This window comes from Carassius auratus, chromosome 49 (genome assembly GCF_003368295.1).
Source record: "Carassius auratus strain Wakin chromosome 49, ASM336829v1, whole genome shotgun sequence".
NCBI lineage: Eukaryota > Metazoa > Chordata > Actinopteri > Cypriniformes > Cyprinidae > Carassius > Carassius auratus.
This window is the reverse complement of record NC_039291.1, coordinates 6,635,229-6,661,544: the sequence shown is the minus strand read 5'-3', so window position 1 is coordinate 6,661,544 and position 26,316 is coordinate 6,635,229. Positions and strand designations below refer to the sequence as shown.

The window sequence follows — 26,316 nt, the reverse complement described above, 5'->3', positions numbered from 1 at the left end:
TGAGTGATATCAGACAGCTCATAAACTGCGTGTCGGTAACCCTGGCTCTTTAAGACCGTTTCGTGGACCGTATACGGCCCCAGAATAATAATGAGCAGATATTACTGCATCAGCAAGCGAGCATTTGGGGGAACTGGGCTGAGAAGATTGTTCTGTCTCCATTGGTTTAACGTGAATTATCCTGCGATAGGATGGCAGCTTTGCCCTGAAGACCACACCAAAGCACAGATCGGGGAATAGAAATTGGAAAAGAATAGAAACGTGTTACAATAGAAACATATATGAACCGCTGAGCGAGACTTGCAATAACTAAACTTAATTGATTAATTGAAACGAACAGATTCACAGAAATCACTCAGGAACAAAGGGACATTCTGTTTCTGTTCCATTTCTATACCAGTTGCATTATATACATTACAGAAATATGTACTTTTTCCATGGCATTGGTCATAAACCTCACAACATGCTCCCTTTCCTCCTATTACCACAGCAACATGGCATTACTGTCAGATTGGGGTCCCGGTGGGGTGGCTTATTCTCATTAGGTTGTACTCGTCCCAATAATCAGTCTTGTTGACAGGTAAGCAGCAAAGAGGCCTTATCTGCACCAGCAGTTACAGGGCTGTAGAGCTTGGGTAAAAAAAGTAGTTAATTTACTGCATTTAATTACTCATTCAGGACTGAAGCAAAGGAACACAAAGGCAGAAACAGAGAGCAGTCACATCGAGGGTGATAGCAGATTTGTGTTCGGTAAGGGAAACATGCATTCAGAGCAGCCCCTATCCCTTCCCTATCACCTCCCTCACTCTGTGACAAATGGGGGATCTAACTTTGTAATCCAGAGGCTTTGAGACTGTGGTTTAACCCCCCAGTCCCAGCAGTTGGTTGGTGGCAGGCTTAGCCATGACCAGGGTAAATAATTTACATGCCCATATAGGCCACCAGACTTCTCAAGCAAATCCACTTATCAAGGGATTCCATGCACACTTCCATGTAAAAATAAAATAAGTAAGTTAGTTTAAGCATTACAAATAATATCCTTTAAAATAAGTAATTGTGTCGGAAGGATTGGCACTGCAAAAGAGTGTGGTTAAAAATCCTATAATTACATTAAAATGTTATAGTAACCCTATAGTAGCACTGAAAGAGATCAATCATTTGATGTGTATTTGACCAAGTCATAACAATCTGCATTGGATCTATGACATACACTAGACAGCAGCAGCATCAAAAAAAAAAAAAAAATCTGTGCACTTGTTGCCATTAGTAACGGAACGGTTGCTGTGGACACAGAAGATTTTGATGTCTTTTGGTAAGAGGAATTACATCAGAGGTCAAACAGGAACTGGAAGCAACACCTCGAGAAAATTTAATTACTCATTTCATCAATCGGGATTTACCAAACTAAATTACAAACCACTTTTAAATTGATTCCATGAAGAACTCCATTTTATGAAGTATAATGATTAAAGATCATTTTCTCAATGTTTAATTTGTCTTCCTTTACATAATTGCAAAGCACCTGGTACTCATCCATCCATTTGTGATCGGTTTGAAAAAAATAAAAAAAATGTGTCTGTGTAATTTAAGGATAAAATGACTATTTAAGTCCGTTCGTCTTTCCATCATGTGAACAACCCTCCCTCTGTAGGGCAGAAAGTGGTAGTACATCTACTAGAAATGTCTAGCATAACACAAATGCAAGCTTGAGTACTTCTGGCTTTCATAGTTTCATAGTAGAACGCACCTTCACTTATTTCACTTCACTTTTCTTGGACCGTGGTTCCCATTTAGATTTTTTTTTTTATTGACAATACGTTTTTTTTTTTTTATCTACAATGTAACAATCGAATAAAATCACATAAATACATAATGCATTAGCATTTTAAATTTTACATTTCATCTCAAACGACTCTTCTTCAATGTGGACATGTTCACAGAGGCTTTTCGTTTGCGTGAAGATGTATCTTGAACCTTTTCTAGTTCCTCAGCCGCTGCTCCTGGGAGATAGTAAGCGTCCATTGAAGGACAAGGCTCCTGAAAAAAATGAAGCAATTTAAATATCTATTAAATCATACTTGTTGCCTCAACAACTAATTCAGATCGGAACAAAACAAGCCATTACTGTGACAGATTTGAGATTTTCATCATTACAGCTTCTGGTAGTTTAATGCCAGGTGTACGGCTTCACGATTAATCAACAGAAAACTGAAATCCCTTAAGACTTAGCAAATAAAAACACTGCATGTTTCCGAGTGTAGTGTGGCACTTTTCTTTTACAGAGCTGATTGCTCTGTGTTTGGATTGTTTGAAATGTACATTTGGGAAAGCAACAAATGCAAACCTTCTTCATAAACTTGTAATGAGAACCGCTTTCCAACAAAAGAGCATGTCAGGAAAAGAGAAGCCTGATGCCTACATGTTTGTAAATGAAGAAATGAAGACAGCTGAACTGACTGATGATTATTTTATACTCATACTGATGTATAATTACACAATTTTGGCAGAATCCTGCAGCCTTACAAACAAGCACAGCAAACCAGGAGCTATAAGAAAAAAAAAAAAAAAATTCCCCAAAGTGTACTGCCCTAAACAGGAGTGTGATTTATATCGGAAACATCATCTCTCACCTGCATGAGGTAATCAGCAATGTACTCTGGTTTAAGACATTTGACTCCCTGAGCTGCAGCTCCACTGACATCCACTCTGACGTCACTCGGTTTCAACCGACTAAAATCCACAAAGAGGTGAGTGGTCTCTTTAAACCGCAAGGGAGAAGGGTCTGGCAACACCTATACAGGAGGAGAAAGGGTCAATACAGGAGAAACAACACAAAGGATGGAGGGAGAAACAGAAATACTGCTTCTTAAGTCACAGAAAACCCATGTTTTTTTATGGAATCATTGTGGATTCAAAAGAAAACAGACCTTGGCTCCCCCGGACTCCAGCAGCCGTCTGAATCCAGCCTCTCTGGCCTGGTCAATATTCAGCATCACAGTCCAGCCACCAAACGCTCCCTGCACATCAACCGCATTAGGTGCTGCGCCATGCACTTGCATGCTCATCCAAGCACAACATATTTATGCGTACCTCCGTGTTTGAGCAACCTTGTAGTGTTTTCCTCCATCGCATGGCTGCCAGTGCCAGTCTCTTCTGCTGAGAGTTGATGGATGGCAGCGCGTCCAGGATAGAGCTGCTGCCCCACTCGTACTGCTCCTCCTAATAGACATACAGGACATGAACATCCTCATCTTTCATCACTGAAAGACACCGATCACAAATGAAGACGCACACCTGTATGAAGTGTCCTTCTGCACGGCAGGCCTCCAGATACGAGCGGTGAAGAATCCACTTGCCTGCGGCCATAGCGGCCAGGTACTTCTCATTCCTCAGAGGATAGCCAACCACAACATGAGTGCAGCTGGGGTCGAAACTCTGCTTCTCCAGCACAACACCACCTGCACATGAAACATCAAATTAGGTATGGAATACAACAACTGAATATAATACAGTAAAACAGTAATATTGTAGATTACCATTTAAATAGAAAGTTTTTTTTTTATTTTTATATATCTTAAAATGTAATTTATAATTTATAAGTCCAATCAGTCATGATGAGGAAAAAAACATAAGTCGCACTGGACTATAAGTGGCATTTATTTAGAAGCGAGAACCAAGAGAAAACATTACCATCTCCATCCGCCAGAGGGCGCTCTATGCTGCTTAGTGTAGACTACAGGAGCAATGAGCAGCATAGAGTGCCCTCTGGCGGCTGTAGGCGGTAATGTTTTCTCTTGGTTCATTTCTCTAGGTTCATGTCAAATTAATTTTGATAAATAAGTCGCACCTGACTATAAGTTGCAGGGCCAGCCAAATCATGAAAAAAGTGCGACTTATAGTCTGGAAAATACGGTAATTGTAATATGTGGATTTCATGCTCAAGAAAGATTTCTTCTCATTAATATCAATGTTGAATTTAGGGCTGTCACTAATGATTATTTTGGTAATCATGCAATCTGTGGATTATTCTGATGATTAATGGAGTAACCGGATGATTAGAATACATTTTTTTAGATAATAAAAATAGATGTAAGCAAACAATAGCCTTTAAAATGACTTAAAATACATATATAATAGCTATGAGGCATTCATAATTGGTATAAAGTATCAAAAGCAAGTTATCATATGGATTTATTGAACAAAACTGAAAATACATAGACTTAAAGTACCTTATACATTATAACAAATATCTGCAGAGGCGCCAACGGCCTGGAGATTGTTTTTACACTTTACCGCACAAACTAATCCTTGATTAATATTGACTAAGCAACATTTAATTTAACTGTCCACTTAATCTTTAATATTTGCCCATTTCTTTACCACAGAATTGCTAAAGCCACTGTAATTTCTTAAATACAAGGACATCAAAAATGAAAGAGTGAGGGTTTGAGCTTTTATTTTGAAACTGTGATGAGCAGACAGCATGTTCAGGAAGATAATGATGTATTCTCCTTTTTTTTTATGTAGGTTTATAAATGATTTACCTTACAAATCTGATGAAATGGCACACATTACGTTCCTAGATGAACATTATAATAAACCCAAACTCAGCAATATACAGAGATGGAGATTAATTGTGCACTGTTGAATTATATTTAAAAAAACAGCCTCAGTTGAATCATTAGCAATGTATTAATTTCATTTCTATTTTTAGCACAAACCATTTTTTAAAAAATTTTTTAGAAATAGATAATTTTTGATGAACCAAATTCAGAAATGACAATTTAAAATATAAATATTTTGTGACATTATAAATGTCTTTGCTGAAAGTGTTAAATAGTTCACAAATGTCAGTAGAGTTATTACTAAACAAGCATTTTGTGAAAGCTCACATGAGTCTGACAGGAATCTGACAACAGATCTAATTTTAGAGAAGGTTTAATGAACTGATTAGTAGATTTAGAAAATTCAACATCCCTGAATTGAATTCAGTGTACTAACCTAGCTCCTCTATGAGATGACTGTAGTCTATGCGTTCCTGTGGGTTTAATGAAGACAGCAGGAAACGTGGAGGATCCTTTACCACCTCCTCCTCATCCTCATCTTCAACCTGATTCTGAGAGATCTAGTAGATCAGATTTGAAGAAAATCAATTATAAATGCTCTCCATGGACAGGAGTGTGCAGTGCTGTCATGATAACAATGATATTGTAATACCGCAATTCTGACAAGCCTACTGAATATTGCAAACAGCCACATGTTCACATTTTTCTTTTAATGCTCTTGTTTTCCACTTAATGAATGTGCATTGACATTAAATAGGTTGATCATAACAAGAGTGTTTTCAAAGCAGTGAATCAATGCCACTGATCTCTATGCGTTAACCCAAGTGACATTTTGCTTGGTGACTGAGCTTTGTAAAGTGGCACTCAAAGTTCAACTAATTTTAACACCTTATTTCATTAATGAATGAATTAGCATTTTTAAACATGTTAGTTCAGAATGTTTTTATGACCCACTCATAAAGGTAGCCACTTGCTGTCATCTACTGGCATAACAATGTAACTCGCCATGTTACATTGTGCAACTCTGCCATCTTCTGACAGCCTGTTTACAACACACAGAGTCAAGTCGCAGGGCTGAGATTGGTGAAATATAAGCACTCTCGGAAAGCCTCTTGTCCAGTCAGATTTGAGAATCAGAACTAACTGTTATGCATATAATAAAACTCCACAAGCTTATTAATATAGCTGTATCACAGTACTGAGCCACTCAAAATCAGCCGTGTGTGTATGTGTGTGTGTGTGTGTGTGTGTGTGTACCTGTGGAAGGGAAGTGACTGCAGGTTTAGAGGTGGGGAAAGCAAGAGTAGGTGCTTCATGTGTTTCAGGGCTCTGAAACGTGTCAATTGGAGGTGGGTTCACCTTTGCCTTCAGCTGTGCATCGATGACTTCAAAAGCAGCTGGAAAGTGTCAGAAATGCTGAATCAGAACATCTGTAATGCAATTTCACCCTTTTACACTAGAGTTCAAAAGTATGGGCTCAGTAAGATATAAATATATTTTTATTTTTTAATTAATACCATTATTCAGAAAGGATGCATATAGGGAGAAAACCAGTTTGATGTTAAACCACAATAAAAAGCCCAGATGGTTATTATTACGATTTCATATTTAATTATCATCAGAACTGTATTTTTAATGTTTAAATGTTTATGAAAACAAAAAGTGCAGAGTGCTGCTAATTTTATTTGTTGAAAAATTCAGCTTTGTCCTTATAGCTTTAAATTACATTTTAAACTGTAAAGTTGATATGTTTGTAAATTGCAATATTATTTCCACAATATTCCTTTTTTTGACTGTATTTTGATCAAATTAAATGCAGCCTTGGTGAGCATCAGATACTTATTTAAAAAAAAAGTAAAAATGAAACCAAATCTAAACTTCTGATTAGAAGTGTATTTGTAAAAGTATAACAATTTAAAGAAATCAAGTATTTTTCTCATACCCATTTCCACAAGTTCAGAGTCGGTCATGGAGACCCTGCCACTGGCTGTGGGGTCAGAGAGGGGCGGCGGGACGATGGCGAGGGTTTCAGAGTGCTGAGAGGGGCTACCAGGCCACTGCAGGTTATCAGCCAACTTAGCTCTCTCCTCTCGTGCTGTGGGGTCATCCCACACGATCTGCTCACTCTGGGACGGCTCTGTATTCAGGTCCACAGCCATTTGACGTGACATCCTGCCAAAACACAATCTTTAATCATGCAGTCTTAAAAATGCAACATTGCAAAACCAGCATCTGAGGCACACCAACAAAACATAACAGCAACAAGAACATGTCTTGTGTCTTCCATTCCCTAGTGTACAACTAAAACTGTGCTGTACAGATGCTGCAAACTTTGAGACAGTGATGGGATCAGATCAGATAGTACTTTAGCCAGTAGAGGTGGGCGATATACTGGTAAACACGATTAACCGGCAGAAATTTTTCAAACCTGTAAACATTTGACTGTCTTCTCTATTGCGCTTACACGCTCACGTGACATTGCTGTGCTACGTGGTCAAGAAAACGTATCGTTTGCACACGTCTTTAAGCATTGCTTTTTAAAAAAAAAGCTAATTTAAGCCACTGGATGCGGGCAGCTCTTAAAGCGACAGCAGTCTAATATCTCTGCTGTCTGTCATTCATGTTAATCAAACAACAAAAGAAAAAATCTCTTACTGCTCTTGACTAATCACTTTTGTAACTTTGCTAACAAGAAATATATATATATATATATATATATATATATATAAATAATTTACAAAGTGAAGAATATACATTGTTTTTAAACATTTGAAACTGGGTTTTTTTTGTACTACTTTTTGTAATTACCGTTTACTAGTCTTCAGTGAGCTTTTTTTTTTTACATTTGGGATAGAATTAGTTTTTTGTGATATTAACACTAGTGTAAATTATTATAACATTTTTATGTTATCAAAAAAATTATATCATATTTAAAAACAAAAACAACTACACTGTAATATACACTGCTACCGTCAATTAAAATTACTCATATCGTGATATACGATTTTGGTCATATCGCCCACTCCAACTAGCTAGATTGTTTTTGTACCGTAGGGCCTCTAAAGTACGGCTGCGTCTTCCCATTCGCCCCAGGCTGTCCGGGGTGTGGGGTGAGTCTAGTTCCCCTGAGCCAGTTCTGGCCAACCGTGAGGAGCCTCGGCGACCGCTGGTCAGTTTAGTAGCAGACATGATCTCCTGAAGTTGCCTTTGAAGACTCTCTCTCATCTCAAGTGTTTCTGTGAGATCTGAGCGAGAAGAATTGTGACTTTAGCTCAGTCAGAGACAAACACAGAGATTTAATGCATGAATCAAAGACGCATCTTTAAAGAGGACTCACTTTTCTCAGTGCCTTTGGTCTGATCTTTCTCTGGCTCTCCCAAACTGACACACTGAGAGGTTGAGAGGCCTGTGGTTTTGTCAACAGGGCTAAGCTTGAAAATAAATAAATAATTTAAAGCAATATATACATTCATACACATTAAGGATGTAACAATTTACAGTGAGCCGGTCGAAAATCAATTAAAATATTTGACGATTTAAATCAGTTGAGATGCCAAACACATTGCGATACAATTGGAGTAGGAGTTTATTTGAATGCATCTCTGAGGGGAACTGACTATCTTAAGAAACATTTACATGACATTTTCTTTTCCATCTTGCCTCTGAACAATGCATATTAAAGTAGTATTCATGAGCACAGTCTGCTATGTTTACAGCGGTAACCCAGGAAACACTGCATCATGCTGTTAACGAGCGCCACCTACTGACGGAAAGTGAATCCGCGTCTCATTCAGCTCATCTGCTGTTTCAATCAGATGTTTTATGCAGTATAGTTTCACAAAACTAAAGTCAGACCATTCTGTTTTTGCTGCAAATTTCAAAATGATAAAGTCTAAAATAGATTAAAAACTAAAATAAAAACTCTTTGCTTAGATCATGATTAAAATAAAGTGGTTGCCTCTAATTTTGAATGGAAACAGCACAGATATTTTCATATTAAGGGATTGATTTTATGTGTGTAACTTTTTTGATCTGGTGTTCATTTAAAAATTTCTATTTAGTTTTGTTATATTTCAATTTCACAAAGAAAGTGTGCATCAATAGCCTAATAAAACGACACCTTTTCATTTACTGTATAATATATATATATATATATATTTTGGCTGCAACTATGGGCTCAGTGATAAGAATATTTTCTACAGCTAAACAAATTACAAGCAATAGCAGAAAATACATTTAATAGAACAAAGACACAAATTAAATAAACAGTGCATTTCTGGTTTTTCAGGTAGGTATAAAAGAAATATTAAGGTACAAAATGTAATATTATATGTAAAATAACCCTCTTTACAGTCTTTATTGTATAAATTAAACAGATTAATCTAAAGTTACAAGTTATTAAAGTTACAAAAGTTGCTCAGTCAAGAGCAGTGAGAGAATTTGTATTCTTTAACAGAAATTTATTGCTAGTTCGCTTTCACTTTAAGACCGAAAGCATGGATCCAAATACTGATACACACGTTGTCTTTCTCAACAATTAATGTTAAGACATAGGCCTAACTTAACGTATTTACTAGGATATTCGCCAAGACGCGCATGTTGATGTCTGTGATCGCGCTTAGGATTCATGCGTGGCACTGCATGCAGAAAACTTCACACATCGCTCGACAGTCAACTGTCCCGAGCGACTTTTATGCTTGCCTTGTGCCTTCAGACAGTCTTATTATTGAGTCGAGACAGGTGAGTTTGAACGTGAACGCACGCGTTGGCAATGCATAGACTGACATAGCATGAAAATGTGGACAGTTACAGCTTTGAAGTGCAACATGATTGAAGAGTATGGGTAGTGCAGTGCAAGGTATAAATTCCTCACCCTTGTCTCCTCATTTTCTTTACATGCCCTGAGTCTGGTGTGGGGAGTGGAAGGAGGAGGTGACCTCTGAGTGGTATCTGCCACCTGACTCATGGTGAGGCTCATTTTGGGATTGAATGTAAAAGGGTAGAGGGACTCAGATACATGCTTTTGCTCATCTGCACACTGAAAATAAAATGGACAACTGGATTTAAACTCCTAACTTTTCACTATGCTTTGAGGTCATTTTAATGTACCAATAAAATAGTTTACATTGTTTGGTGCATGATGATATAATAAATATAATATGAACTACAGAAATCTTTAAAAAAAATTATATATTAAAAGTGATAGTGAGAACATGTGTAATGTAACAGAAGTTTGTTTTTCAAATAAATGCTGTAAATGCTATTCTTATTCATCAAAGAATCCTGAATATTTACAAAAATTATACAAAGACACCTTGTTTTGTGAGATATGTATTAAGATGTACTTCTGTGTACGTACAGCCTGTAGCCAGAGTTGTGACACTATGTGCAGTCCTCTCTCTTTGACAGCTTTATATTCTTTACTGTTGTCTCCCACTCTACCCTGGTAGATGTAATGAGTGACAGAGTCGTCACACAACCACCTATACGAGAGAAAATAGATATATACTGCATCTCCTGCAACACCTCAGATGACATTATTAGTTTTAGACTGACTTTGAGAGTAAGAGTCAGAGATTTGCATGTACCTGAAGTCTGCGCCAAGAGAGGCAGCCACTGCATTGAGTTCACTCTGTTTCTTGCTTAATTTCTTGCTTACACACACCACCACCCCACTGAGAGGAGCTGCAGCCTTCTGCTCCACCTGCATGGTACAGACACACCTGTATTTATCTGTATTCACATACAGGTTGAATGTGTATGTGTGTGTGTGTGTACCTCAGGTTCAGGATCTTTTCCCAGTTGTGGACTGGCAGTCATGTCTTCAAGGCTTGTGACATGGCTGCGGCTGCTGTTGGCTACTGCAGCTTTAAGGTTCTTCTCAATGACCTCTGACAGAGGAGTCTCTGACCCCTGACCTTGCTGAGGCTTATTACCAGGAGTCTGTAAATGGTCAAACACATCCTACAACAGACATACCACCATATTACAAAACTTAGTTATTTTGTTTGATCTTAATCATTGTGCACTTCTCTCTGACCCATAGAATCAAGGCTGGTTTTGCCATTGTGTCCTCTACATGTACTTCTTGTAAAACTTTACAATAAGGTTCATTAGTTAACTGCTTTAGTTAACAAACTAAGAATACTTCTACAGCATTTATTAATCTTAGTTAAATGTTAATGTCAACATTTACTAATGCATTATTAAAATCACAAGTTGTGCTTATTAACATTAGTTAATGCACTGTGAATTAAAGTTAGGTAAATACTGTAAAAAAAATAAATAAAAAAATAGGTATGGTCATATTTTATGTTGTTAATACATTAGTTAACATGAACTTATGGAATCTTATTGTAAAATGTAACCGTATTTCTATATGTACATGAGCTCTCTTATGATTGGCTAACCCCTCTGCATGTGAAATGCACAACAACACCTCCAGCAAAATGCTGAACTCTGAACAGACTTCTTTTGTCATTCGCGAAACACAAGTAAAACAGTAAAACCCTTCTAACGTAAACTTTTATTTTTACGTAAATATTTATGCAGTGTTTGTGAATCTGGAGGAGAATTTTCAGGAAGGTCTGTTTATACGCAAATTACTCTGTATTTACTCATATATAAATTTTTTATTAGTTTATTTTAATTTATATAGTTTCATGTATGAGGCCCAATGAGTGTAAATGGGATGTTTCTCACAATGTGACTAAATGTGTGGCCTTTTCACATCAGTCTATTAACAACATTCAAATAAAAACAAAGCAAAAGATGATTTCTGAACTTGAAATTAGATCCTTTCCCATTTCCAGCTCACCTTTGTGTTAAATGAGGGGCCGAAGAGTCGGTCTCTGCTCAGGAATCGAGAGGGAGTGTCTAGTTGGAGGGAAGAGTCTTTCTGCAAGGCTCCTTTAGCCTTCTCCTGCCCTGGGGTGGCCACATCTTCCTCTTCCTCTCTCAACTTCCTGACCACTGAGCGGACAGTGCGGCTCTGAAAGCGAGCCATGTCCAGAGGGGTGATGGCAGTGCTATTTTGTGGGCCCAGTAGTGGTAGCTCTGGTGAACGCTGATGGAGACGCAGAGGCGGTGGATCTTTCTGAGATGCTCCAACAAAACTGTCCTCAGTTCTCTCTATATAAAATCACAAATAGAGAGTGATATTTGGTTTCCAAGTAGCCATTTTATACAGGAGCATGGCATTTCTAAAATTGTGTTGAGTCATTCAAAATGTATTTAGTAGGTTTAAATTCAGAAATACATCACAACTGTTTGTTAATTAGTCATAAACAAATACATTATAATTGTACTTCTACTGACTAACCTGGAGAAGGAGTCAGGTCAACCAGGTACCGTTCCTCATCAGCACGCTTCCCTGTTCTAGCAGACTCTAAAAGCCAGTGGATTGTGACTGCAGGTAGCCCCCATTTCTGTGCCGCCTGGTACTTCGTGCCCTCAGGAGTCTGGAGTACCAAATGAGTGCTGGCCACCATTCCCTTTCTCTGATTAGCCGTCCGCACAAAGTAATCATGAACACTGCAGACAGACGTGTAGGGGAAGAGAAATAAGAAAACGTTAGATTAGCTCTAAGAAAAAGTTAAAGGTTATACATTTAGCAAAAATGCAATTTGTTAAACACTTCGGTTTGCTGTAAGACAGGGTTGCTGAAACAAATTCAAATTCATTTTAAAAGGAAAAACACGTTTATTTTTCTGATCCCTTTGGTAGATATTTGTCCTTGGTTTTGAAGATAAACGTACTTCACTTTGTTAGGAAACAAGCCTTCAAATGTTCATTTTGCATCTCAAGTAAATCTATCCTGATTTAAGGATGTTTAGATATTTGTATAGGAAAACAAGACAAAAATACTGAGGAAGACCAAAACTTGAAACTACCCAGAAGTTGAGGACGGTGAGCAAAAGGTCTCACCTCGCTCCCAGGTGTTTGGCAAGCTGAATGAGAGCCTCTCTCTCAGCTCCGGTGAACTGACTGACATACAGCACACAGTCTTTGAGAGGAGAGAAGCCTTCTCTCACTGCTACTGGAGTGAAAAGAGGATGAGAGGCTAGCGGCAACACGCACTGCTGCTCCACACACATGACCTGAACACACACACAAACACAGACCAGATGTAATAAATAAACATCACAAAGAGTATCCTTTCTGTGCATAAATTAAATGTATCTTTCTTACCAGCCAGGTATCTGTTGCAACCTCATCTACTGTGGCCTCCACATCACAGCCCAGCAGTGGCACGATGGCATAATGCGCCACAGCTCTCGAACGGCCGACCAAGATCTTCCCAGAGTTTTCCATGACTAGCTCTGAGAGCTGGGCTTCAGCCTCGGCTCCAAAACCAACCACGATAAAGCACTTCCCTGAAAACAGGCCACCCTCTGTGGTTACAACCAAGCTGGAGTCCTTCCCTGCAGGTGAAGGCTCTGGAAGCAAAACGCTCTGCCTGCTGCTGGTACTATTTCTGACCTGAGGCAGCTCCACTACAGAAAAGACAGGCAGGGAAGAATGAGGGAGATAGACAAGTGTAGACAGAGGAGAATTTAAATATTTATCAACTCACCCACTATCTGGTCATTCTCCATGTATTGCGATAGCAGGTCTTCCTCAGCTCTGGCTTGTCGGTTTGGGCTAGGGGCAGGAGGGGGAGCTACAGATGGTCTGGAGGCACGGGGGGCAGCCTTGTGAGGAGCAGGCATATCAACAGCAGCTGGGGCAGGGGGCAGGAAAGAGGGGTGAAAGTAGCCATCCTCTGGGAGCAAGGAACCCCGGGAGAAACTGTCCAGCAACCACTGCACAGTCACTATATGTGGTCTGAAACGTGTTTAAGAAGCACATTTGAATTGTTTAAACTATAACACCTTCTGACCAAAGGAGCCAACTTGGATAGGAAGGATCCATCTGAATAACATGAACCTTGCGTAGGGCTGGGTGGTATATCGAGTTTGTATGATATATTGATATGATTTTAATAAGCGATATAGTATATGGTGATATGGTAAAGCAATACCAACTATATTGATACTGTATATAGTAGTTTGATACGGGCACATCTGAATTATAGCAGAGGACACAGAGTGAGCTGCTGTGGGGGAAGTGCATACTCTAATTTTTCCTAAACATGAGACATAAGGACATTAAAACAACTGGTAAGATACAGTTTAAACTTATTCAGCAAGGATATGTTAAATTGCTAAAAAGTGAAATATTATATTATTATATTATTTTTTGAATAAATGCAGTTCTTTTTAACTTTTTATTCATCAAATATATTAGACAGTAGAACTGTTTCCAACACTCATAATAAATCAGAATATTAGAATGATTTCTAAATGATCATCTGATCGACTGGGTGTTACATGTGACACTGAAGGCTGGAGTAATGATGCTGAAAATTCAGCTTTGCATCACAGAAATAAATTATTTTTTTAAAGTATATTCAAATAGAAAACAATCATTTGAAGCTGTAATAATATTTCATAATATTACTATTTTTTCTGTATTTCTGATCAAATAAATGCAGGCTTGATGAGCAGAAGAAACTTCTTTCAAAAACATTAAAAATAGTAATGCTTCCAAACTTTTGGTCTGTACTGTGTGTGTGTGTATATATATATATATATATATATATATATATATATATATATATATATATATATATATATATATATGTATATATATGTATATATATATATATATATATATATATATATATATATATATATATATATATGTATATATATATATAAATATACACACACATACATATACATATATATATATATATATATATACATATATATATATATATATATATATATATATATATATATATATATATATATATATATATATATATATATATATATATATATATATATAATAGGAAATGTAGAGAATACCAAGATATATTCCATATCGCATTTCAGCCAAAAAATACTGACATATTAGTTTTTGGCCATATCGCCCAGCCCTACCTAGAGTATTCTGCAAATAATTCAGCCTCAAAGGTCCTCATTATAGCAACTTGGAACATAAAGATTGTTTAGTGTTTTTGTATTAAAAAAAAAAAAAGATACCGTGACATGGATTTAGACTAACCTGTGAGTGGCTTTGTCAAGGAAGACTTTGACCCCCTGGTCTGGTTCACCCATCACTATATGCGTCAGCTCTTGGCTGGGCTGGTTGAAGCGCAGCCCTCCAGCAGAGTTCACCATCCTTCGCAGTTTCTCCAGTTTCTTTCCTGATAAGCCACATAGGTATAACTACAAAACAAAAAGGTGAAAAATGGTCAACAACTGAAGGTTTTTCAGCATTTAAATTCACACAAATGCAACAGGATATCACTTAATTATTTTTGTTCATTTCCAGTCCATTCTAGGGCTGTGCGATTAAAAGAAAACGTCCTAAAATCACGATTTGAGCGTGAGCATATGCCTAACTCCAGGTTCACACACTGTCTGTGATGCGCCTTTTTTCTGAGCCAATGTTGACGGATCAGAGCGTTCTCACTGCGGTAAAAGGCTAGAAATAAAAACGTGCAAAAATAATTCATGTCTAACACATGAGCATAGAGTGAATTTGTTAGTGAACAGGATGCAGTTTAAGTGAGAGGAGACACGTTTTAAGTCTGCACACTCTCTCCTCGCAAAGCAGCGTGTATCTGAGCAAGCACGACCGGTTTTGTGACAGAGCAAAGGAAATCTGCTGCGAACAGAGAGATTCGCACTCGTGCATTATTTTAATGTGCTTTCGCGTTATATTTATGCGCTCTCACTGCTGACCGCATACACACACTGCAAACACCTGAGGCACCGCTACAATTAATGAGCTCTATGAACAATGCATGGCAAAAAAGAAAAAAAAGTCCCTGTATACAGGATTTTTTTTTTTTTTTTTTTGCCACAAGTCTATACATTTTTTTACATCTTCACTATAGTGATAATTTTGACTTACAGTATTGTTCAAAATAATAGCAGTACAATGTGACTAACCAGAATAATCAAGGTTTTTAGTATATTTTTTATTGCTACGTGGCAAACAAGTTACCAGTAGGTTCAGTAGATTGTCAGAAAACAAACAAGACCCAGCATTCATGATATGCACGCTCTTAAGGCTGTGCAATTGGGCAATTAGTTGAAAGGGGTGTGTTCAAAAAAATAGCAGTGTCTACCTTTGACTGTACAAACTCAAAACTATTTAGTACAAACATTTTTTTTTTCTGGGATTTAGCAATCCTGTGAATCACTAAACTAATATTTAGTTGTATGACCACAGTTTTTTAAAACTGCTTGACATCTGGGTGGCATGGAGTCAACCAACTTGTGGCACCTCTCAGCTGTTATTCCACTCCATGATTCTTTAACAACATTCCACAATTCATTCACATTTCTTGGTTTTGCTTCAGAAACAGCATTTTTGATATCACCCCACAAGTTCTCAATTGGATTAAGGTCTGGAGATTGGGCTGGCCACTCCATAACATTAATTTTGTTGGTTTGGAACCAAGACTTTGCCCATTTACTAGTGTGTTTTGGGTCATTGTCTTGTTGAAACAACCATTTCAAGGGCATGTCCTCTTCAGCATAGGGCAACATGACCTCTTCAAGTATTTTAACATATGCAAACTGATCCATGATCCCTGGTATGCGATAAATAGGCCCAACACCATAGTAGGAGAAACATGCCCATATCATGATGCTTGCACCTCCATGCTTCACTGTCTTCACTGTGTACTGTGGCTTGAATTCAGAGTTTGGGGGTCGTCTCACAAACTGCCTGTGGCCCTTGGACCCAAAAAGAACAATTTTACTCTCATCAGTCCACAAAATGTTCCTCCATTTCTCTTTAGGCCAGTTGATGTGTTCTTTGGCAAATTGTAACCTCTTCTGCACATGCCTTTTTTTTAACAGAGGGACTTTGCGGGGGATTCTTGAAAATAGATTAGCTTCACACAGACGTCTTCTAACTGTCACAGTACTTACAGGTAACTCCAGACTGTCTTTGATCATCCTGGAGGTGATCATTGGCTGAGCCTTTGCCATTCTGGTTATTCTTCTATCCATTTTGATGGTTGTCTTCCGTTTTCTTCCACGTCTCTCTGGTTTTGCTCTCCATTTTAAGGCATTGGAGATCATTTTAGCTGAACAGCCTATCATTTTTTGCACCTCTTTATAGGTTTTCCCCTCTCTAATCAACTTTTTAATCAAAGTACGCTGTTCTTCTGAACAATGTCTTGAACGACCCATTTTCCTCAGCTTTCAAATGCATGTTCAACAAGTGTTGGCTTCATCCTTAAATAGGGGCCACCTGATTCACACCTGTTTCTTCACAAAATTGATGACCTCAGTGATTGAATGCCACACTGCTATTTTTTTGAACACACCCCTTTCAACTAATTCAACTAATTGCCCAATTGCACAGCCTTAATAGTGTGCATATCATGAATGCTGGGTCTCATTTGTTTTCTGAGAATCTACTGAACCTACTGGTAACTTGTTTGCCACGTAGCAATAAAAAAATATACGAAAAACCTTGATTATTCTGGTTAGTCACATTGTACTGCTATTATTTTGAACAATACTGTATGTCTGTTCTAGAGATGTTAGAACTTTTTGATAAAGCTCTGATTGGTTTTCTTTTGGAAATATGTTTCAAATTAATCCTGAATGCATTTATGACTGTAAAAGCACAATTGCAAAATTGATTAAAAAAAAATCGCGATAGTTTTTTTTTTTTTTTTCATATGGCACAGCCCTAGTTTATTCAATAAATATAGTTTAAAATCTAGCTTCTGAGTACTAAGTTATTAACCCAACAATAGCGGGGTCAGTTAATTTTTTTGAAGTGGGCCGCGCAAACATATGTGTTTGGTTGTGTGGGCCGCGAGTTGAAAAAGGTTGGGAACCACTGATCTAGACAATGTTCTAAACCTTTTAGCTGTACTAAAACATTTTTTGTAAAACTTACTTTAAAGCCGTCCAACAGGTCATCAACTCGACAAACAGTCATGTCAAATGTGTCCACTGGATCAGGAGTCTCCATGTGGCTGATTCCTGCTGTTGTGAGGGCCGTTTCATTGACATTCATACTGATATTGGAAATACGGCTTAATCCCATAAGTGAAGGACCTTCTGCACAAATGACACAAAGAAATATACATCTGTAAACGTGTTAAATCAGACTAGGGGAGCAACAATTAAACGATAAAATCGATTATAATAGACAACGATTTTCATGAAAAGTTTCTGCAGGAAAATTCTTTAAAGGGGGGGGTGAAATGCTCGTTTTCACTCAATATCATGTTAATCTTGAGTACCTATAGAGTAGTACTGCATCCTTCATAACTCCAAAAAGTCTTTAGTTTTATTATATTCATAAGAGAAAGATAGTCTGTACCGATTTTTCCCGGAAAAACAGGACCGGCTGGAGGCGTGACGTGTGGGCGGAGCTAAAGAATCACGAGCGCCAGTAGGCCTTTGCATTGAGAGCGTTTGGAAGCTGCGACATTATTACTGTAAGGCAAAAAACATCCAAAACAAACCATGGCTAACAGTCAGATTCAGCGTATATTTATGATCCAGAATCAGATCCCGAGGCTGAAACTGAACGAGAGCAGCAGCAGCAACGACTCGCTCCGAGCGGGGCTCGAACCCGGGTCTCCGGCATGGGAGGGGATGCACTAACAAGGAGGCAGAGATATTTTAAGCAGTTTTACTCACCGCCTGCGGTTCCAACACATGATCGTGACCCTTTTTCGTTGGGATTGCATCATCCTTAAGAAATAAACGATACGCAAATCCGTCGTCAAACTGGGCCTTGTTTGTAAAACAAGCTTCTTCGAAATGCAGGGAACAAACACAAACACTTGCACAACTCCGTTGATGCTCTGTAAAAATAAACTCCATCCACTGGTCCCTTAATGCTGTTTCTCTTTTGGTAATCTGTGCAGGGTTGTCTTGCCCTGGCAACCAAAAACACACTCCTTTTGTGACATTTCGCGATGCTCTCGCTCTGATCAGTGAATGCCTGTGCTCTCTCAGTGCTCTGCTCTACACAGGGCTGATAGTGAAAAAAATTCCTGAGCCTGAACTTTTTTTCCTTGCCCCCCGAGAGGTTATTATGTATGCGACGCACTTTTAACACAACTTGTTGGCCCCTGGGCCCAAATATATAAACAGCCTAAGTATGTATAACCCTGATCATCATTATTGACAAGTGGCTCTTTTTTAGATATTTTCATATTTGCATTATGCCCTCAGTATTATTCAAGAAAACACAGCATTTTCTTCTCAATATGTTCAGTGCCTACATTGACCTTATTAGCCCATCTTAGTACAATCACTGGAAGTAAATGCTGCAGATGCTACAGTCATACCAAGACAGGTCAGTAAGTGCCATTACTTACGTTTGGAGTTGAGAAATATGAGACACAATTGCAAACACCTTCGCGCATGGAGCATTGCCTTAACCTGTATCAATCTATTTGACAAAGACACGAGGCCCGCCCCTTAACTACTTCTGATTGGCTCATGAGTCGTTGAGCGTTAAAGCTGCTCTCTGACCTGCGCATCTCACATCTAAATGACAGATCAGTACGACGACATATAGTGCCATGTAAAAAAAAATATATATATTTAATAAAAAAAAATCTAAGTTTCCGAGATAAAGTCGAAACTCCGAGATTAAAGTCGGAATATTCAGAGAATAAAGTCGAAATATCTAACCTCTGCAAAAAATAATAATAATATTAATAATAAAAATAAAGTCGGAGAATAAAGTCGAAATGCTCCGAGAATAAAATACTTTATTCCGTGCGGAAACAAGGCTATGGTTGTGACGATGACGCACTTGATTTATTAGCCTATGTAGCCTACTGCTGTTCTGTTTGCATAGACAGAACATAGCAAAACGTTTAGATATAGTTTCAGCTATTAAAACAGTTCCGTTTTGTATGTATGACACATTGATTTCGTTTCTGTTTTATTAAGTTCACTTCCGCAGTAAAGAGACGTCTGCAGATTTTGTTTGTCTGTAAATACACGGTGCGCTGTCATTCATGATGAAAATAAAACTAAATGTCATTCTCCATGATTTCAATGAATAATCCACCTGGTCAACATAATGTTTTATTCATTGATACTTTTAATTGAATAATGCCTATCACTTGAAACAGTTTTGCTGATTTGTATTTATTAAAACGATGTATTTTAAATTTATATTAGTCTACATCAACTTGTATTCCTTGTACATAACAATGAATGTGTCGGAGGGTAAGGGGATATTTGAATTATTTATGAATAAACTAGTGTATTCTAAATCAGTGACAAGATCCTTAATAGAAATCTCCACTTTGACGCGAGAAATGCATCTTTACAGATATAATGAAAGAGTTTTTGGTTTGATTTTTTTTTATTTCGTTAAGCAATAATTTAAATCTCCCCATCTATGTATTTGATGTTGGTAAGGCATGTATTGTTTTGAGGATAATTCGTTTCTACTGGATAAAAAAAAGTGCAAGTGACGACTCTTGCGCCTCTGTATTGCATTGTGCAAGCTTCCACTCTCCGCACAAACCATTGGATATGCGCCTATACCTTATGTATATCTGACTAATAAAAAATCTTCCCATTACAACTTAATTAATAAAAACAGAAACGAAATCATTTTGCCATACATACAAAACGGAACTATTTTAATAGCTGAAACGATGTCTAACATAACAGCACATATTCTCTTCCGTGCTTTTAAAAACAGACATAAAATAAACATTAGACAATCTTTTTTATTATTATTATTATTTTTATTATTTTTTTAACATGGCACTAAAACGCCGCCGTAGACCAATATAACCAACCTGATTTTTTTTTTTTTTTTTTTTCGCAGCCACAGTAGCCTACGCCGGAAATCCGGCGTGGTGCCGGAACGCTATCACCCCTGTCTACAGGAGCGCGCGCTCTTCCGGCAGACGTGCCCTTAGCACCCATATAAGGAAATTCCGCTCCATCTAACGTCACACAGAGCCATACTCGAAAAAAACTTTGCGAAACTTGTGACAAATCGGAAGGAGTATTTTTGGAACAGAAATACTCCTTCAAACGTACAACTTAATTTTTGAAACTTTGTCCATGTTTAGCATGGGAATCCAACTCTTTAACAGTGTAAAGAACTCAGTATGCATGAAATAGCATTTCACCCCCCCTTTAAGCTCAAAGGTTCACTTTGGCATATTGCTAATTATGATTTTTTTTTACCCCATCAATATTGAAACACGTGTGAACTACAAAGCCTATTTTACCTCATGAATACCGTATTTTTTGGACTATAAGTCGCACCTGAGTATGAGTCGCATCAGTCCAAAAATACGTCATGATGAGGAAAAAAATATATATAAGTCGCACTGGACTATAAGTCGCATTTATTTAGAACCAAGCACCAAGAGAAAACATTACCATCTACAGCCGCAAGAGGGCGCTCTATGTCTTCAGTGTAGACTACAGGAGCACTGAGCAGCTAGAGAGCCCTCTGGCGGATGGAGACGGTAATGTTTTCTCTTGGTTCATGTCTCTTAGTTCATTTCTCTCGGTTCATGTCAAATTAATTTTGATAAATAAGTCGAACCTGACTATAAGTCGCAGGACCAGCCAAGCTATGAAAAAAAGTGTGACTTATAGTCCGGAAAATATGGCAACATCACAAATCTGGAAACGTTTGGATTTGTCCCGAGTGAGAGAGCCCAACCTTACTTTATGCTTAGCTTTAATTTTTTTTCTAAGCCTATATTATTATATACTGCAATTAAATTTATCCATTAGGATTATCGATTTTTAATTCTTGTTTTGTTCTGATAAATTTGTTAAATTTAAAGGATTTTTTGGTGAAGGGAACAAAAAATATCCTGTTGGTACATTATAACATTATTAGGCCAGCCATAATTATTTCTAAATGTAATAAAATGCAACTTATACATGACTTATATATTTTTTTCCTCTCACAAACTTAATTTATTTCTTAGCGTGTTTAAAAAAAAGAAAATAGGCAATTAATCAGTTAAATTTGTTACTGTGGGTTAACAGTAATTATAATTATTATATACTTAGGAACAGAGTCTGTGCCTAATCTAGGCTATACAGGTTTTTTTTTTTTTTCATTGCATCTGAAAATTACTTGCAGCACATTCACTTCATGCGCTCTAGTGCAGATCCGTCTCCGCTTTGCTCAGCTGTGGACTATTTCAAAATGTTGATTTAAAGGTTGCTGCCCCATTTTATACAGGAATAGTTCATTTAAAAAATTTTTTTTTATTATATTGTAATCTAAAATGTTTCAGAATGTTGGAGGAGAATGAACTTACCGGGGTTTGACAGAGATGTGACAGTATGCAGAAATTTGTGAGCGATAACAAATTCAACTCTTCACGCGATCTTTTATATCATGAGCGCGTGCTATAAAATGTACAGTAAATAACCAACAAATATATCACTCCGCCGGCGGCACTAACTTCAGCTGCAAACACTATAATTGGAACAACGCCGCCATTTATTACCATGTACACAAAACAAAAAATTTTCTACATTTTGAACACAAACAAAGTTACGGACCGCAGCTCTGATTGGTTGTTTCTTAACGGGAGCGATGTATTTTCTGCAAATGGCAATAGGACCACTGGGAGGAGCCAGAGGAGCTTGATTTTCATATTCTACTGTCAGGACATAATGATATATTTTTACAAAAGTTACCTACTGCAGCTTTAACCCCACAAAAGAACAATGAAACAGTGTTATACTCACCCTCTTTGGTCCGGTTGGGTCCTGTAGGTGTAGAGTTGCTGGGTCTGTCCGGCTTCTCCTCCACTTTCTTTTTTCCACGCTCCACGGCATACCTCCTCTCATCCTGACAGAAGCCCTTCTCGATGCTGTCAAACAGCCAGTGCAGGGACACACAGTATACGTTCCATTTACGGGCAAACTCATACTTCTGGCCTGAAATGCAAGACATAAAATGAAGTGAAGAACAGGTTGTGTCCCAAAGCATACAGATGAAGTCAGAGATTATGGGGTCACCTGTGGGTTCGCTGACAATCAGGTGAGTGCACTCATTCATCTTGAGCTGCCCCGTGTAGTTGCCTCCATTCTGCTCACACAACCTCTGAACATCTTTACGCTCCACAGTAGAGAGTCCCGTCACACACACCGTACAGCCTTTCAGGACTGGACATTGATAGTCCTCCATGCTCAGCTCAGAGTGATGGAAAACACTGGGGAAAAAAAAGGTTTTTTTTAGGCAGAGACCATGAAGCTGTTATCACCTTTTCTTTCCTAATGTAAAATAAGGGATAAATATTATTATATTTCACTGAAAGAATAATAATTTACATAATTCTTAAGCATCTTGGTGATTTTCAGGTCTACAGTTTTGGAGAAGTTGAGGTTTCACTGTATCTTACATACCTTGTTATCCCAAAAGTTATAGAGACTTGTTTAAAACAACAAGGACAACAACAAAAAAAACTTGAAATATATCCACAGCAATTTTTACAGAAGAGATTTCAGTTTTTATCTTCCTTTTCAGGAACCCTTAAACACTGTTTTTACTGCTGTGATTTTGCCTAAGATATTGAGTAGATATCATCAATTAGCTTTCAGTGAAATATAATATTTATCCCTTAGGTTTAGAAAATACCCTGTTTTTAATATGTGACCCTGGACCACAAAACCAGTCTTAAGTCAATTGGGTATATTTGTAGCAATAGCGCAAAAATACATTTAATGTTTACAAAATTATAGATTTTTCTTTTATGCCAAAAGTCATGTTCCATGAAGATAATTGGTAAATTTCCTACAGTAAATGTATTAAAAAAATAATTCTTGATTTCTAATATGCATTGCAAAAAACTTTATTTTTTCAACTTTAAAGGTACATTTTCTCAATATTTTGATTATTTTGCACCCTAAGATTCCAGATTTTCAAATAGTTGTATCTGTGCTAACTATTGTCATATCCTAACAAACTACATATCAATGGAAGGCTTATTTATTCGGCCTTACTACCGCGCTAACTGGACAGATTTGGAAAGTTCATTCATTCATTCAGTGTAGAGACAGCGTTAGGATGGTGCAGACCATTTTCTTTTACAAGTTTCCGCTCATACATCTTTCGTATAAACTCATCTTAACCAAACGCATCCAAAGAACATCTCAGCAGCCCCACTTTCAAAAATATTGCTTTCAGCGCCCCCCGATGCTCTCTGATTACTGCCCCCATTGAGAAACACTATAGAGATGTTACCTATCCTGAGACTGTTCCCAGCATGCTTTCACCCAGCTGGGCAAAAGGATGGGCTTCCCAAGGCTTGCGGCCACAAGGTATTTCTTACTCCCCACTTCACCTGCCACCAGGTGAGTAACAGAGACATTGAGATCACGGTAGACTCGTCCACCCATCAGCTGGACAAGATCCATCACTTCGCTCTACAAGAACGACAAACCAGCGATTTAATTTGACGTGCTGGACTGCACATACAGATGTAATTATTTCACATAATGTATAATATATGTATAAATAATGTAATTATTTCGCATAATGTAAGCAAACGTGGAGAAATAAACAATTAGGTATATATTCAACTTCATCATGTTTTCTCCTTACCCGTGCCTCTTTGTCAAGGTTGGTGCAGGAGACAGTGACATCATTCATGGCCATGTTGTACACAGGCTGCTCTGCTTTGGGCACACATCTCTGCTTCTGCAGACAGAACAGCACCACCAGAGGACTCACGATCCTGCATCCCAGCTGCAAATACCACAAACATACAGTGCTGTAAGATTATTAACATTGTAAGATTACTGACATTAACAACATTTCTGATAAAACAAAAGATTTCTGTTTCAAATAAATTCAGTTAATTGAATTAATCGCTGGTCATTTTCAAATCACAAGTATTAAAAAATAAAGACATTATATATACATCATGCTCAGCTTTTTTCTTTTTTGTTTTAGCGATGTACCAAAATTTCGGCGAACCAAGAATATTTGAGAAAAAGGGTTTTGGAAGGTCAAAAATATTTACCAAACCAATAATCTTTAACATTTTGACTGTGTCAGCATTTGTTTTGTGTACATGGTAATAAGCTACAACATTAAACATGTCAGCATTGTGCATATACTTCACTTTGACCAAGAATAACTCTAGAGTAGCAATATAAAAAATTTGTTCAGCTAAAATAAAGATAGCTTGTTTGCTGAACAACTACTGGTTTATCACCTGTGAACACGACTCCTTTTAAATTAAATTTAGTTAAATTTAATTAAGAGGGACTTTTTCTGTTTCCTGACAAGTTAAATTTAGGTTTTGGTGTTTCTGTAATGAATTAATTTTAGTAAAAAAAAAAAAAAAAATCTGAAGTTCATCACTAACCGAGATCATAGAAACTTACATATTTTACGTAAATACAAAGAACATTGAGTTGTATTTTCTTTAGATGGAATTGAATACATTGCTTATCACTGCAAAAAGCAGATGATATGCAGTGTTGTAAATGCATGGTCACACAAACGCACCCTCCTGCAGTGTTCAAAAGCATTGCTGGTGAAATCACTGAAAACAAACAGGGACTTGTCATTGTGGTCCAGCTCTAGTGCGGCTTCCTCATCCAGCATCTGCACATATTTCTCTGACTGCAGTTCCACTATTGCCTGAAGATGAGCATATGATTTCATGAACAAAAGTAGTGATATTATAAGATACAAGGAGCATTAATGACAGATACATCACAGAATAAAACATTATGATCACCTTATGGGCCTGGAGAGCAATGTCACTCATATGTCCACTGCGTTCGACAAATTTCACAATGTATGCATCCTTGTTGCCTTTTGACATGATGACATATGATCTAAATCATGTGGAAAAAAACGTGCAAGGATTTAATAATGTCATTAAGAAACATGTAAACATCTGCTCACGGTGTTGTTCTGTAATATACTACGGTAATGCAAAGTAAACAGCAAATTGATAATAATAATAATAATAATAATAATAATAATAATCTAACAAACCTGGATGCTATTTAAAACTAAGACACTAATAATGAACAATCGACTTTTCATTGCAGTTGTTTTGATAATCTCATAAACAAGGTCAACAAGACAACAAAGAGTGTCAAACTGTTAAACAGCTCTTACAGCAAGTCAGTGTGTGTGTGTAGGTGTATGTGTGTTTGTGTTGTGTTTTAACTAACATAAAACAACATAAACAAACACTCATAATAACAAAGGAAGACTTAACTGTTACCGCGAAACAGAAGCAGAGTCTTGCGCTGATTACGAGAATTAAAACTATCTTCTAAAAGACTTTGATCTCATTTCAAATTAGTTTTTTTCTCTCTCTCACTCACTTCTGACACACTTAGAAACATCTCTTGTATAAGGCAGCAGGATAATTCATTTGCTAATCTGTCTGCATTTTATTATTTCGAAAACCTGTGTGTGAAGCCGTATTCCAGTTATTCGCGTCTGTGATTCGCGCCATAAACTCTGAAAACAACTTCCGCTTCACTTCTGCTTCACTGGCGAAATGCGAGAAATATAAAAAATATATGACCGCCGCCCAACGGACTGGAGGAGTGTAAGTTAGCGTCATAAATGAAATAAATTATGGTTAAATCCAACTTCTATTTTTACTCTGTTTTTTTTTCTGTTTTTTTTTTTTTTTTGGAAGTGAGGGGTAAACGTGTAATTA

The 26,316-nt window shown here is 37.4% G+C and overlaps 1 protein-coding gene across 2 annotated transcripts; it reads right to left on the bottom strand.

Moving 5' to 3' along the window:
• Positions 1–1,453: 1,453 nt before the first annotated feature.
• LOC113066108 (DNA topoisomerase 2-binding protein 1-A-like) lies at positions 1,454–26,121 on the bottom strand. Of its 2 annotated transcripts, none has more exons than XM_026237755.1 (28): positions 25,864–26,121; positions 25,372–25,471; positions 25,137–25,271; positions 24,225–24,368; positions 23,865–24,046; positions 22,640–22,833; positions 22,367–22,558; positions 17,547–17,710; positions 14,679–14,842; positions 13,141–13,391; positions 12,756–13,060; positions 12,492–12,664; positions 11,887–12,098; positions 11,383–11,696; positions 10,344–10,529; positions 10,154–10,269; positions 9,925–10,048; positions 9,439–9,603; positions 7,903–7,996; positions 7,615–7,810; positions 6,508–6,737; positions 5,823–5,962; positions 5,002–5,125; positions 3,295–3,458; positions 3,091–3,219; positions 2,928–3,017; positions 2,631–2,792; positions 1,454–2,037 (listed from the first exon to the last, which is right to left on the bottom strand). In XM_026237755.1, the coding sequence occupies exons 2-28, from the start codon at positions 25,456–25,458 to the stop codon at positions 1,900–1,902; spliced, it is 4,575 nt and encodes a 1,524-aa protein (XP_026093540.1). In that variant the 5' UTR covers positions 25,459–25,471; positions 25,864–26,121; the 3' UTR covers positions 1,454–1,899. The 2 variants fall into 2 exon arrangements, with proteins under 2 accessions (XP_026093540.1, XP_026093541.1); XM_026237756.1 differs by having other exon boundaries at positions 17,547–17,707.
• Positions 26,122–26,316: the final 195 nt, after the last annotated feature.

What these genes read in the sequence shown, in the direction of transcription:
- LOC113066108 (XM_026237755.1), bottom strand. Translation starts at nt 25,458, where the DNA reads ATGTCAAAAGGCAACAAGGATGCATACATTGTGAAATTTGTCGAACGC. An exon ending in CTTGACAAAGCCACTCACAG is followed by an intron (nt 13,392 to 14,678) that starts GTTAGTCTAAAT and finishes AACACGTTTCAG; the next exon opens with ACCACATATAGTGACTGTGC. An exon ending in CGTACTTTAGAGGCCCTACG is followed by an intron (nt 6,738 to 7,614) that starts GTACAAAAACAA and finishes GTGTTTTGGCAG; the next exon opens with GATGTCACGTCAAATGGCTG.